General features: G+C 43.3%; 1 protein-coding gene across 1 annotated transcript; it reads left to right on the top strand.

Moving 5' to 3' along the window:
* The first annotated feature begins 390 nt into the window (after nucleotides 1-390).
* Nucleotides 391-13,760, top strand: ENC1 (ectodermal-neural cortex 1). Its single transcript, XM_051788181.1, has 3 exons — nucleotides 391-849; nucleotides 5,467-7,279; nucleotides 10,643-13,760. Exon 2 carries the CDS (start codon nucleotides 5,479-5,481, stop codon nucleotides 7,246-7,248), a length of 1,770 nt encoding a protein of 589 aa, XP_051644141.1. The 5' UTR covers nucleotides 391-849; nucleotides 5,467-5,478; the 3' UTR covers nucleotides 7,249-7,279; nucleotides 10,643-13,760.
* The last annotated feature ends 603 nt before the right edge of the window (nucleotides 13,761-14,363 follow it).

The raw sequence follows: 14,363 nt of genomic DNA, 5'->3' as shown, positions 1-14,363 counted from the left end.
GTATCTGCGGAGCGGAAGCTTCCTGACGGCCTCACGACAGCGCAGCGGCGGCAGCTCCACGGTACCGCGGGAAGGAGCAGCGCCGGGAGCGGCGCTCGGCGACTGCGATGCCCAGGGTCCTCCGCGCCCTCCCGGCCGCTCCCCAGGACGCTTAGGAGGGGTTTCCCAAAGACACGCCAGGAGGACCGGGAGCAGCGCTGCTGCGGCATCCGCAGCGCTCGGAGTCCTCCCGTCCGCGCGACTCTCCGCACCCTGCGCAGCCATTCCAGTGTCCGCCCCCCGCCGCGTTTCCCGGGCGCTGCTCCCCTGCCCGCCCCGCGCAGTGCCGGCGCCGAGAGCGCGGAGCTCGCACAGCGCCCGGCTGGTCAGATCGGCTCCGCGCAGCCTCCTCGCCGCCCCGGCCGGGACAGGGACGGCTCAGGATGGGGAGGCCGTCCTGGAGCCCCGTGCACGGCTGCACCATCTTCGCCGCTAGCCGGGACAACTCCTGCGCTGCCCTCGTCCTGCCGTCCCTCCCCCGCCTGTCACTCACACCCTTTGCATAAACGCTCCCCCCGCCCCCAGCCCATATACCGCTTCTCCGCTCCGCCGCCGGGGCAGAGCTGCGGCCAGCTGTGCCAGCAGTAGCAGCAGCCCCTTCTTCCCTTCCTTCCGTCCCTCTTCCCTACCTCCCGCCCTCCTGTCGCGGCCCGCCTCCCGCCAGCGGCACCAGCTCCGCCCGGCGCTCCGCGGCTCCCGGCCCTGCCGCTTGCCCTCCGCGGCCCCGCCGAGCCGGCACAGCCACGCTCCCGTCCCATGCGCGGCGCTGCGCCGCCCAGGGACCTCCGCGCTCGCCCGGGAGCCGCCGCTGTAAGTGGTGCCCGCCGAGCGAGTGCAGCGCAGGGGAGGCGGGTGGGCAGCGCGGCGCTGCGGAGGGGCAGAACCGACGCGTGCTCGGAGCCGGCGCTGCCGCTGCGCTGCCGGCCGTGCTGCTCCGGCTGGAGCCGGGCTGCCCTGCCGGCCTCTGGCAGAGCCGGAGCCCGGCCCTCCTCCGCCCCAACCGGAACGCCAGGCACCATCGCTCCGTCCGCAGGCAGCGGGGCACTGGGCAGCCGGTGGGTGGGCATCCGCGGGAGTTGCTGGTATGCGGCTGCCCTCGGAAAGTGTCGGGTCCTGTTGAGAAGGCTGGTAGCCTCCCCGGTGGGCTCCAGCTTCCTGCTTGGGTCCCCAGGAGATCCGGAGCATCCCTCAGCGGGCGTGAGGCAGGACAAGGGAATTAGCGAGCGCCTCGCTGTTCCCTGAGCTGGCTGCGGCGCTGCTCTCCCTGCGCCGGCACAGAAACTTTTGCACGTGGTTATTGCTCTATAAAGGCAACTAAATGCGTTTTAACTTCTCGTACTGATTATTTTTTTTATCAGATTGGGAAGAAACCCTGCAAGTTTCTTTTCAGAGACGGAGTGGTTTAGGCGTTCTTATGGAGCGAACTGGGGGGAATTTAGATTTGCCTTTCTTTGTCTGCATGTGGTGAGCTGTAGTGCATTCCTAGCAGAAGCAGCGTGTTCTGCTTTCTGTCTCGCTGCAGGTTCTAGGAAGCCACTGAGTTTGAAGACTTTCGGCAGGTCACGATTTGGCTCTGCAAAACTGATAGTATCGGTGAAGATTTAGCAATTGAAAGCGGTGTTCGTTACATCGATGGGATGATTAGCAGATTTCCTCTCTTTCAGCAGTTTCACTGATTCTAAAGAAAAACCACTATGTAACTGTAGGGTTATATTAAAATGAGCCTGCATCAGGGAGGTGTCAGTAATTTGAAAATTTAATTTTAATTTTTCATTTGATTTAGGCTGCGACCTGCGTCCTGTAGAGCTGTTAAGTAGGACAAGGAGCTTGTTGTTTAGTCTTAAAGTAGTGTTTACTACTGGGCTGCTGTGACAAGTAGCCTGTTGAAGTGTAATTATAAATCAAAGTCTCGGTTCAACCTCTGTTCCTAGATAAAAATCTATATCTGTAATTTCCTGACCACTTCTTGTCTTTTACATACAAATATTATTATTTCTAAGGAAAAAAGTGCCTGAAGGGAATTGACTCATATTATTCGAGATGAACATTTGCTCACAAGGTAAATTACCTCTGCTGAAGTATTTGAGGCTTGCATAATTTCCAACACAAAACAGAGAAATTGGAGATGTCATTTATACGTTTTAATGTTCTTCTAAGATTCTGGACTGAGCTAATTGCCAGAAACTGCAAAAGGACATTTACAGAAACACTACCTGTTAGTGAATGATGATAATCGCTTGTAAGGGCGTTTTTTTGACTAGTCCGTGTGTGAACTCATATCAGCACCACAGTGGAGGAAAAAGATATATATATAGATATGTATCTTTGTTCTGTTTGGGGAAATATGTTAGCTTATCTTAAATGTGAATTGGAATACTTTGAATTCCTCCAAATAGATGACATTGTGATGATAAAGGCAGTCTTACAGAACAGTTCAAGACCAGCATGTATGAAATCTGCAAGTGCTTCTCACTGAGAGACCAAGTCTTCTATTTTAGTGGGGTGAAATACTGAGTGCCTTATTCAGCAGCTATTAGAGAGTGGTTCATATATATATTTTTAAATTATTTTTTTACAGCAGTATTTGTTTCTATGGTCGTGGGTGGGCTTAGGTAGCACACAGTGATCTGTTTCCCTGTGTGCATATGGTCTGTAGAACTCTGGGGTGGTGGTTTTTTTATGTTTACCTCTTTTTTGTTGTGGTTATGGGCTCATTCTGAATGGTGCTTAACAAGTGGTGCTCACAGGAGTACACAGCCTGGTGAAAGATCTGAATGCCTATATTTGCTGCTTCTGATGTGAACTTTACCTGCCCTATTTCTGAACCCTGTGTGCATGATGAAAGAAAGTTTTCAGTATACTCTGAATTCCCCCAATATGTGGGGGAAAGAAGACGACCTGTGTTTTCACTGAGATGCTGACATGCCTAGACTGTGGTGTCTGCACATTCACTTAATTGGAATGGAGCGTGGGGGGCAATGAGCATCTTCAGATCCTGGTTTCTCTGTTGTCCCTGATCAGTGGGGTGTTTAGCTCCCATTCTGCTCCCTGGTGAGGAAACCTTGCAGGAGTAGGTCCTCAGTGTGAGGAAAACCCATCCAGGGAGATCCAGTGAATGCTTTACATTGCATCATAATAGCATTTAAAAGAGTAAAGTGCCTGGAAAAGTTTCAAAAAGTTGACATTAAAAGGTTCACCTTCCTATCTGTGTCTTCAAAGTGTTTGTATACTAGTATTTCAGGCCATGACCCTTTCTGTAATCCTTCAGTGCCAGCAGATTTTAACCGGTATATAGTCAGTATCATATTTTTGGCTATAGACTAAGTGGGTAATATTAGTCTGAGATTGGTGCTCAGGATCCTTGAATGCCATCTAAGTATTTTGAATTTTTTTTACCAGACAATACAATTACATTAAAGGTAATTTAATTTTCCTAGTAAAAGGGTTTGTTTTATGAAGATATACCACCTGCCTTGGGTTGTTCTGTGCTTAGTGTTAGTGCATTTGATAGGTTCGTCTAGGGAGCATTGGTAAAATGCCTTTCTAGACTTTTGCATGGTAGAATAAGACAGATACTCTGCCTTGTGGCTCTGATGTGTAGAATTCCTTTCTGTTATGGAGGATTTTGGATTGCTCACTCTTGCTTGTTCTTTTCAATCCCAGTTAAGTTTCATCAGACAAATTGTGTTTCAGATTAAAGGAGGTGGGCTATTGTAGTTTTACAGTAAGGCATATCTTTATTCCTTAATTTATGTTGGTTTTAGGGGCTTTTTTTTTTTTTTTGCTGTAACTGAAGGAAAAGGTGTATCACAAACTTGCTGTTCAATATGACGAATCAATTATTCTGCACATTAGCAGAGATAGCAAGGAGGATGGTATGGGCTATGCTACAGTTAATCTGCAGGTGTTATATGTTCCATATACACAGATTGCTTGTTCTGAAACGGAGTCTGCTGCCCAAATTAATCACATGTGGGTTTGATTTTTATTGATGTTTCTAGTCATATGAATCTAGAAAAATATATGTATTAAAAATGCTATTTTCAACTCTTGTAAAGCTCTTGTATCATCTAAAAGCATGAAATGTTGGAATGGAATTTTACTATTTTGTGCTGCTTAAAGATACTCAGGAATATAAAAATGTTGGTGTGAGAGCAAAGTATATCCACATTAAAAACCTTCACGAGTGGCCCCAGGTCATGCTATGACTTTGGGCATTGTGTGCTTTCCAGGTAGACTTTTGCCCAGTTCTTTATTTGAAGGTGCAGTAAAAGGGGCATGTAAATATAATAGTAATTAGTTGAGTTTGGTTCTTGTCTCTATTTGAGCTTTTTCTACAACTTGAAGAGAGAGGTGAGATTATTACAGTAGTGGTCACAGCCACAGCTTGCACTTTGACTCTGTATGCTTCATCTCCTATTATTTGTATTGTGACTTTTTGGCCACTAGTTTTACATTGCTGCCAGTATTCCTCCCTTTGGCTTGATTTTTAGTTAAATCTGGAAACTTGCTGCCGTAATCATACACAGACCTGCATATCGTGACAGGTAACAGTAATGTTCACCTCTAAACAGGAACTGAACAGCATTGTGTTTGTTACAAATAGAGCAGGGTAGGATATGTCTTCTGTTTTATGCCTCCTCCAAACCTCAGAATGAACTAATGGCTTGTGTGCTGAGTACCTGACTCTCCAGGTGGTTTCGGAGGCAGCGTCTCAGTGACTTCAGCTGGTAGTCAAAACACGTTTTTCTGCTGACTCTGCCTATGAATATGCTGTATCACTATAGCAGGCAGCCACTGGCAGAGTTCAAGATGGAATATGTAAAATTTACTTGTCATATTTTTTTATGATTATGCAAGTCTAAATTTATGATTGATACTAGGTTTTTCTTTTAGAGTTGGGTTGATTTTTTTTTTTTTCCATTCTGTGCTGTTGCATGTGGAATCATTATACCAAAGGGAAGCTTCCTAATGGGATTAGTAGGTTTTTGTTCCCTTTGCAGCTTTTGACATTCCTTAGGTATTCTGTCTGGTAGCTCTTCCTGCTATGATTCAGTACAGGAGAATGTTGCAAGCATGTGCATGTGTATGTATGTAATGAATCAGCTGGTCTAGGTTGGGGAAGGGTGAGAAAATCGGTCCTGGTTCCTTTTCTTTCTCTAACTTGCTTGCTATGAAAGTTGGAGATCAGGTTTCCCAAGATAAACCTGCTCTTAGGCAACAAATTTAGACTATGTCGTTTATGAATCTCATCTTACAAAAAAATAAACACATGCCAAAGGTAGATGTAATTCTCTGTCCACTCAGCTATGAATTAAGGCTTTTTCTCCCCCATCTTATAGTGAATAATAGATACACTCTTTGATATGTAAAAGTAATGATGAATTTAACACTTATTTATCTTATGGTTTTTTCCTTTCTTTGTAGGTCTGAAAGAAAATGTCAGTCAGCATGCATGAAAATCGCAAGTCTAGGGCCAGTACTGGCTCCATAAACATATACTTGTTCCACAAGTCATCCTATGCCGATAGTGTCCTTACTCACCTGAACCTTTTGCGCCAGCAGCGTCTCTTTACAGATGTACTTCTCCATGCTGGGAACAGATCATTCCCCTGCCACAGAGCAGTTCTAGCTGCTTGTAGCCGCTATTTTGAAGCAATGTTCAGCGGAGGACTGAAAGAGAGCCAGGACAGTGAAGTCAACTTTCATAATTCTATTCACCCGGAAGTCTTGGAGCTTCTTCTGGACTATGCATATTCCTCCAGGGTTATCATCAATGAGGAGAATGCAGAGTCACTGCTGGAGGCTGGTGACATGCTGGAGTTTCAGGACATTCGGGATGCTTGTGCAGAATTTCTGGAGAAAAACCTTCACCCCACCAACTGTCTTGGTATGCTGCTGCTGTCGGATGCTCACCAGTGTACCAAGCTGTATGAGCTCTCTTGGAGGATGTGCCTTAGCAACTTCCAGAGTATCAGTAAAAGTGAAGACTTCCTCCAACTGCCAAAAGATATGGTAGTGCAGCTCCTTTCCAGTGAAGAATTAGAAACTGAAGACGAAAGACTGGTATATGAATCAGCTATCAACTGGGTCAACTATGACCTGAGTAAGCGTCACTGTTACCTGCCGGAGCTATTGCAGACAGTGAGACTGGCCCTCTTGCCAGCCATATACCTTATGGAGAATGTGGCCATGGAAGAACTTATCACCAAGCAACGGAAAAGCAAGGAGATTGTAGAAGAATCAATAAGATGCAAGTTAAAGATCTTACAGAATGATGGAGTGGTCACTAGCTTGTGTGCCAGACCCCGTAAAACAGGCCATTCACTTTTTCTTTTGGGTGGCCAAACCTTTATGTGTGACAAGCTGTATCTAGTGGATCAAAAGGCAAAGGAGATCATTCCAAAGGCTGACATACCAAGTCCACGGAAAGAGTTCAGTGCTTGTGCCATAGGCTGCAAAGTGTATATCACTGGGGGACGAGGATCAGAAAATGGAGTCTCCAAAGATGTGTGGGTGTATGACACCCTTCATGAGGAGTGGTCAAAGGCTGCTCCCATGCTGGTAGCTAGGTTTGGGCATGGCTCTGCTGAACTTAAGCACTGTTTGTATGTAGTAGGAGGACACACTGCAGCAACTGGTTGCCTTCCAGCTTCCCCTTCAGTATCCTTAAAGCAAGTAGAGCAATATGACCCTGTGACCAACAAATGGACCATGGTTGCCCCACTGCGAGAGGGAGTAAGCAATGCAGCTGTAGTCAGTGCAAAGCTGAAGCTGTTTGCTTTTGGAGGTACCAGCGTTAGCCATGACAAGTTGCCCAAAGTTCAGTGCTATGATCAGTGTGAAAACAGATGGACAGTACCAGCCACCTGCCCCCAGCCCTGGCGCTACACAGCTGCAGCTGTTCTGGGTAACCAAATTTTTATAATGGGTGGAGATACTGAATTCTCTGCATGCTCTGCTTACAAATTCAACAGTGAGGCATACCAATGGACTAAGGTGGGAGATGTGACAGCTAAGCGAATGAGCTGCCATGCAGTGGCATCTGGAAACAAATTGTATGTGGTTGGAGGCTACTTTGGCATTCAGAGGTGCAAAACATTGGACTGCTACGATCCCACATTAGATGTATGGAACAGCATAACAACTGTGCCCTATTCACTAATTCCCACGGCATTTGTCAGCACATGGAAGCACCTCCCCTCCTAATTGTGTATATGTTGCAATTACAGATTATCAGGTAAGAAATAGCACTTTTGAATTTCACTGTAATAATGCTTTTCACAATGTTTTTCAGCAGCAGCTCAGAGAAAAGGTGGGTATGTTCAATCCCATTTTACAGCTGGAGCAACTAAGACATGTACATTCGTGGGCCATTGTAAGCCAGGCACCATGTCTGTGACAAAGCCAGATGCTGAAAGTAGTTTGCCACATATCTTGCACACACTTTTTTTACGAGGCCTTTTCCTGCATGATTTAGATGTAAAAGACTGAGCAAAAATAACATTTTCAACTTGTGGGGAAATGCAGATAATCTTTTGGAAACTGACTTTTGCTGTGCTTTTAGATGCTGAATGCATGCTAAACAAAGTTTCAGTACTTTTTTTCCTCATGACAGGGGCTAAGTCACTCTGTACCTACCAACAGTACCCCAAAAAGATACTGTAAATACTAATCTGAAGCCTGATAGTGAATTCACTTAAATTTCCAGACAGACAGGCTTTGGGGAAAGTTGCTGTTTTATGAGGTGTTTTACAGGCAGTTCAGGCCTAATATTCCATCTCACCTGGGCAGCATGGTTGCATCTGCATGGACTAAGGTTGCAATTGTTCCATTGTTATCCTTTAAAATAGAGATTTTTTTCAAAATACTTATGGTCATATATGTTGAACTAGATATAGTGTCAGGAAGACTTATAATTAATGCTGGCTGAAATAATTACCAGTCTATAGTGCACGCTGTTCCCAAACAATTTAATTATACATAATGGGCCAAGCTCTTACCAGATGCAACTTCAGCATTGTATCTTCTCACAAGCAAGTCTGAATTTGGTCTTGCTTGGTTGGTTGTTATGCATTTCTTATTTTTAGGAGGAGGGGAGAAAAATTTCAGATTTTAATTTGTGTATTTTGCAACAAATCTGGCAGACTCCCATTTGTGTTGTGTTGCTTTTATCCCTTGCTTTTCCACCGAGGCTTTAGTACAAAATCAGTTACCACCAGTCAAACAAATATAGTGTGTGCTTGATCCTAAATAATCAATGCCCCGTGAATGGTAATTTTATTTTGGATTTGAACGGTGTATATTGTACTGATGAAGGCAGGCATGTTAGAAGGAAGAGGCAAATAAATACAGTTACAGTAATTGAACAAGCTGCGCATATGCCTCTGTTTTACCTAAAAAGTCTTTAAAGCAGTATAGATAGAAGTATATACCAAGAAATGTAGGGTAGTCATGAAATTGCTTTCTCTATGGTACACTGAAGATTCATCTTGTAGTTGTGTTTCAGTTGACTGGGAGCTTTGACTGAGTAAAGGATACAAGGTTGGGGCCATGCAAAGCAGCAGCTCAGCTTGGAAATCTAGGGCTGTGTTGTGCCACCAGATGCTTTTGTCTCAAGTCGTTATTTGTCTTGAAAACACTACCCTCTCTTCTCTCCTCTCCAGTACTTGCTTTGTTTTTCCCAGACTTCTCTTGGGAAAGCAGGGCAAACCCTTGAGACTTAACCAGGTCCTGGGTGCTGGCAGTAATTGCTCCCTGACAGCCAGCAAATGGGAGCCCTGATTTCTATGTGGCAGCTTCCTCCCTAGCTGGGAATAATGTCTGGATGTCTTCAGTTACTTTGTATTATTACTGATTTTATGCAGTTCTCAGTGTTATCAGAGCAGCAGTATTGAATGCCTGGACTCAGGTCTGTGCCAAGAAAAATATTGACTTACTCTTCTGAGACTGACTTAATTGTTCTGGAGTTTACAGTACATGAGAGGGAGTGTTTTATTTTGAAAAAGAGTTCTTAGGATATAATGGTGCAAAAAGCTTTCCTTTACTCTGCAGTACCTTGTTAAAAGCCATTATTTTAGCTTCACTAACACACAAGATAACTGCCTTAACTAGCACAGGAGATAACTGTCCGAATGTAGCCAATGACTGAAATCTCTCCAATGCTGTGTGCTCATCCACCAAGTAGGTTGTTTTTTTTCCTGCTGACTCCTGCTGCTTTGTCAGTGGGTGGGAGGGACAAAAAGGAAATTACTACTGATTACTCTCTGTTTTCGTGGTGCTGTGTGGCCCCAATCTGACAGCTTTTAGGAAGACTTCAGTGTACTTTGTCTAGTTCCTCAATCTTGGGAGTTTTGAGTAGTTTTTTTTTTTCCCTCTGTTTTGGAATTGTTTATAATATTTTAAAGTTCATTTTAGGACAAGGAACAGTGTTTTGACTTCGGTATTGATAGTCTGTTTCAGTGGGAAGAGTTGCATGCTATGCTGAAGAATTTCTAGAAAAGACTAATCAGTGCTAAGTGTGGAGACCTTTTTTAGATGTAAAAAATAACCCACAGTTGCAAAAACGCTGGATGCTCTGGGCTGTTATGTAGGCTGTGTTATTTCCTGTGAGTGTGCTCTGTTGTTCTTAGACATCAGAGCCTGAGAGAGATGTGGTGTGTTCAAAGGATCTGTGAGTGCACTGGAGCTCATTTCCATTGTAATGAGGTAGGATTTGCCCCCTAAAATTCTAGCAGTGCTGTCAGAAATTACTGTGATGTACTGATGATGGTTTAGAAGCTGGCATTTCAATACAACTTCACAGTGAAAAAGCAAAGCACAGTCTCAGCATCCAAAGGCTGAATTTCTCATTGAATAATCAAGTTTATAAAGTACTCTAGGATCGGCTTATTGATGCATGGTGCATTGCTATGTAAAAAGAAATGAGGCAGAATTCTGCTCTAATGAATAGTAGATACATTTTAAGTAAGGGAATTGTATGGCCCTTTCTATGTTGTGAATAAATTCAGTTCAGAATTTGTTAAGGTGAATGGAGGTATTGGGGTGAGACATCTTCACCTTCCCTTCTGCTTTACTCCAACCAGGTTTGTTTTGGCCCAGAGATAGAAAAAAACCTGTTTGCACTACATACTCATGTGGATATTGTAGAAGAGAAGTTTGAAAACATTATGTTTGCTTAAAACAAATCCAGAAACTTTTAAGATTTTGGGAGAACATAAAAATGTTGGAGTGTGTAGAATGCGGAGCCCATTTCGTATTGAACTGTATTTAGCCAGTTTGATTTAGGTTTCAAATGTCTGAATTTATACCCAAAGAATAAAACAGTCTTCCTGGGGTCAATAGAATGGTTTGCAGAGTAAGGCTAGTAGAATAATAAAATCTGAATCTGACCCTAAAGAATTATGTTCTTGACCAGTAGTGGGTATTGCAAAGGAACATTGAGGTTGGGGGTGGGCAGGGAAGCCCATCAACTGGATTGTATCCTAAGCCTCACTTTTAGATTTTCTTTGACATGTAACAAAAACTTTGTTTTACATTGTTGGAGCAAAACCCTTTAAGTAATTTCTCTCTTCTTTCCCCCCACCTCTTCCCATGCTTTTAGTTTGCTTCTTTATTTGGAGAAGAAAACTGGAACCTCAGATCTGGAGAAGTGGTTTTCATGAAGAATCATTTGGCATCTCTTGCATTTGAAGAAAATCCTCTGCACCTTGTAAAGTATACAACCTAGACATGAAGGAATGGGAGAAAAAACCCACCTGTCTTCAGTGCTTCAACACATGGTTTAAATATGAATGGACAAACCTGTGCTCTGGTCCTTGTGTTAGTAATTGTGGATTAATGCCAATATTAATCAGTCCTTCAAAGGCAAAAAAGAAGAGACAGAACATCTCTGAGCTGTGCATTGCGCAGCACTCAATTTCCACGGACTCCACTGTTTTTATGTGAAATTTGAAATGGTCATCACCTCTCCTTGTGGTGGTTTGAAGTGCCAGCTGCAGGGGAAGCAGGCCAGGTCTGAAACAGCGTGATGCTGCTGTGAATGAAGATATAGCAGTATTGCTGCTGAACTCTGCTGACTGGAGAGTGCTTGTCTGTGGGCAGTGCCTACAGCATCTTCTAGACCCTGTGTTGCATTGTCCTGTGTGCAGTAAGTGACCTGCTTTGTAAGGAACAGTCCAATGGTGAAATGTTTTTGCAACAGTGGGGAACAAAAGTTACATCCCTCCGATACTCCTTGTTCTCGTTCCTCCTTGTATTTATGAGTAGTTCAAACTGTCCTATTCCTATTATGTTACTTGTAGATATAGTTATTTATTGTTCAGTGCTTGCATGCTGAAACAATGCCTGCAATTGTCTTCATGTTGCAAGGGCTTGTGTGAATTGTATGTTTTGCACATATTGTGATTGCTGACTTGCGCTACTGCACGAAGGAAGAAAACTGTTGGGTAACAGTTGGAGGTGGGAGGAAGGAGTGGCTTCCCAGTTGGAAATGGAAGGATTAAAAGACAGGATCTTGAATTACGCATGTACTAAGGGAAGAAGCCATGGAAGTCACTTTCTCAGGCCACCAGCTCCCCAGGTTGCATGTGGTGTGTCTTGTAGATGGTGTCCTTGCAACATTTCATTTGTTGGTCATGCCTTTCAATTTCTAATCTGGGAATAGCCAAAGTCTCTTGCAACTCTCTCTTTGTGCAGCTTCCCGATTGCAACGCAAATACTGTGGAAGAGTTTCTGGATACCATGCCCAGATGAAGTCATTGTCCAAACTTATTTATTTATTTATTGGGTTGGAGAAGAGTTACCTACAATATAGTCACATTGTCCTGAAGGAGTGGAGAATGGTGATTCAAGAATAAAAACAAAAAAAACCTCAAGATAGGTTAGTGATGAAGTCTTAAAAAAAAGAAGAAAGAGCAGCAATTTTGCACTGACTGAATTGCCTCATCCATCTGGATTTCAGATGATCATCTGAGTGGCCAGATGTCAAAGACGCAAGTGCTCTAGAAAAATTCTTATGGGGATAGAAGATGAATTTCAAACCTCTTAATCTTAAAAAAAAAAAAAAAGGCCCTCAAACTCTGCTGCTTTTTATTTTCCTTATCCTGGTGTGTCATTAGTCACTTAGTTGCTCAGAAGTGTCAGATGCAATCCTGAGAAACCAAACTCTGATTTTTAAATAAAATTGTTTCTTATCATTCTGGTCTTTAGACAGAGATGAAGCTACTCTTTTTCTTTGGAACTTCAGAAGCTTGTGTTTCACAGGCACTTACTTTGCCAGATCCTCTAATGAAGCATGTATTGTATTGTGTTTTTTTTCTTGAATGTTTTTGAAGCCTAACTTAACTGGCACATTCAGTAACATGGTTGGTGTGTGCTGTGGTATAAGTAAACAACTGCATGCGTGCATGCAAAACAAAAATAGTCACACTGGTGATGCTTGCCTTTCTCTCTGTGACAGTGATGTTGCTGTGTTTGTGAAAGCTTTGTCATCTGAAAGTGTTTACATTGGTCACTGGAAGTTTCTCTGTGTTGCCTTGCATTTGATTTGCTGTTTGGAGTAGACTTATGTTTCAGAAATAAAGTATTGGAGTTCTGTGAATGCTGACAGAACATTGATTAGTTAGTGAAGGCATTAGCAGATTTTTAAAAAGGTGAGGTCCAGCTAGATGTGATAAAATTCTAGTTCTGCTGGTTAGACTGATTCCTTGAGATGATAGATTAAAAAAGTGTTTAAACCCGCAACCTCTCCACCCCCCTTAGATGGCCTTTGAGCAATAGGAAAACATCTTAGATAGGGTAGGATTCCTTTCTATATCCCTGTACTTGCACAGGTTGCCATGTTGAAGCAAACAGCCTTGAATTTTTGTTGCCTTTCATCTTGTGGATCACTGTCAGGAGTGCGTAGGGAGCCATAAAATCAGACTTCCTGTGCTTTGCATGTCCTCTCCCCAGGCACTAGCAGCTACATGAGGTACAAGGAAGTAAAGAACCAGGTCCCCAGGGGCCTCCTTGTTTGAATAAGGGCATATAGCTTTGAGACCTGTATTCTCTGTCAAGCTGATTAGAGTCCAGAGGTGAAGCTGCCCTTCATCTATCTATTTAGCTTATGAAATGTGTTTTGTAGTGCCATGGAACTTCCAAAAGTGGGATGAATTTTCTGCAGCTGTTTCCAAAGTTGTGGTCTGCTTTCAAGTCCTCAATTAATTCCTGTGTGTAGGCTGAAGGAAGCTGAAGTCAGGGTGGGCCTCCTGCTCTGCGGGGAATACACTAGGCTCTTGCTCTTTGAATTGATGTGGGAATCCTGGCTAACTGCTTGACCATTCCAGTCCTGTAAAACACCACACACTTGGAAGCAAATGCAGGTCACAGGGGAGTGCACACAAAACCCCTGGCATAAGATGGGAAGGTTCCTCTTATTTTGCAGGCTGGTTACTATAGAAACATTTAACAAAGGACAGCCTTCCTCTTCTGGTATAATTATGCAGCCCCTTTTCTATACGTCTGACACTTGTTGGAATAAGAGTAATTAGAACAGAATAATGTTCCCATTCCTGGCCATTGAAGATGTGGTTCATGTGCTAAAAGAAAACCGTGCAAGTGAAGAAATAAAATTGTCTATGTTGTTTGCTACTACATCTTAAGATTTTGTACAACTCACGTTTTTTTCACAATGTGAAACTGAAGGTCAATAAATTATTAGAGATTTCCTCTCCATAGAATGTTTATTTCAAGTGTCGTCTCTTTCTCCCCTCCTTTCTCACCCCTAAATGCTCTGAATCCCTTATAATGTCCTTTTTATGTCCTCTTAAGAAAAGCACATCGACAACATGCAATTAAATGGTTTGGTTTAAGCTTCTGCTTCAGTTGTGCTTTCCTTCCCTTTGTTCTGTCCTGCTGCTGTTACTATGATCTTTATCTCAAAGTTCAGCAGTTAAAACTCTGAGAGCCTCAAAACGTTTAAGAACAGGAAATGCAAGTTTGTTGGTGCTTGCAGTACAGTTTAGTTAGTACCTGATACCACTTGGAAGCCGAATTAGGCATCTTGAATCCTTCCTAATTATTCTTAAGGTAGAAAATGCTGGCTGTGTATAAGACATTCCAGTTGTTCTGTATAATGCACACATACAGCCAAGCTCTTTGAACTTTTCATCTTATGTTTTTATGCAGGGTGGTGGGGCTTTTTTTGTGTGTGTGTGTGTGTTTTTGTTTTGTTTGTTTTTACTCCTACTGATTTTCTACATTGAATTAACACATATCTGACCTTAAAGCATTGCTGAACATGTTGTCCAGATATAAAATAACGTCATGCAGGGGCATTTATG

This window comes from Manacus candei, unplaced genomic scaffold (assembly GCF_025592945.1).
Source record: "Manacus candei isolate 608988 ecotype Guabito, Panama unplaced genomic scaffold, ASM2559294v1 h1tg000024l, whole genome shotgun sequence".
In the NCBI taxonomy this organism is placed as follows: Eukaryota; Metazoa; Chordata; class Aves; order Passeriformes; family Pipridae; genus Manacus; species Manacus candei.
The sequence above is the reverse complement of the archived record's forward strand: the minus strand, read 5'-3'. Positions and strand labels throughout refer to the sequence as shown.

Coding starts and splice junctions, on each gene's coding strand:
- ENC1 (XM_051788181.1), top strand. CDS start 5,479: ATGTCAGTCAGCATGCATGAAAATCGCAAGTCTAGGGCCAGTACTGGC.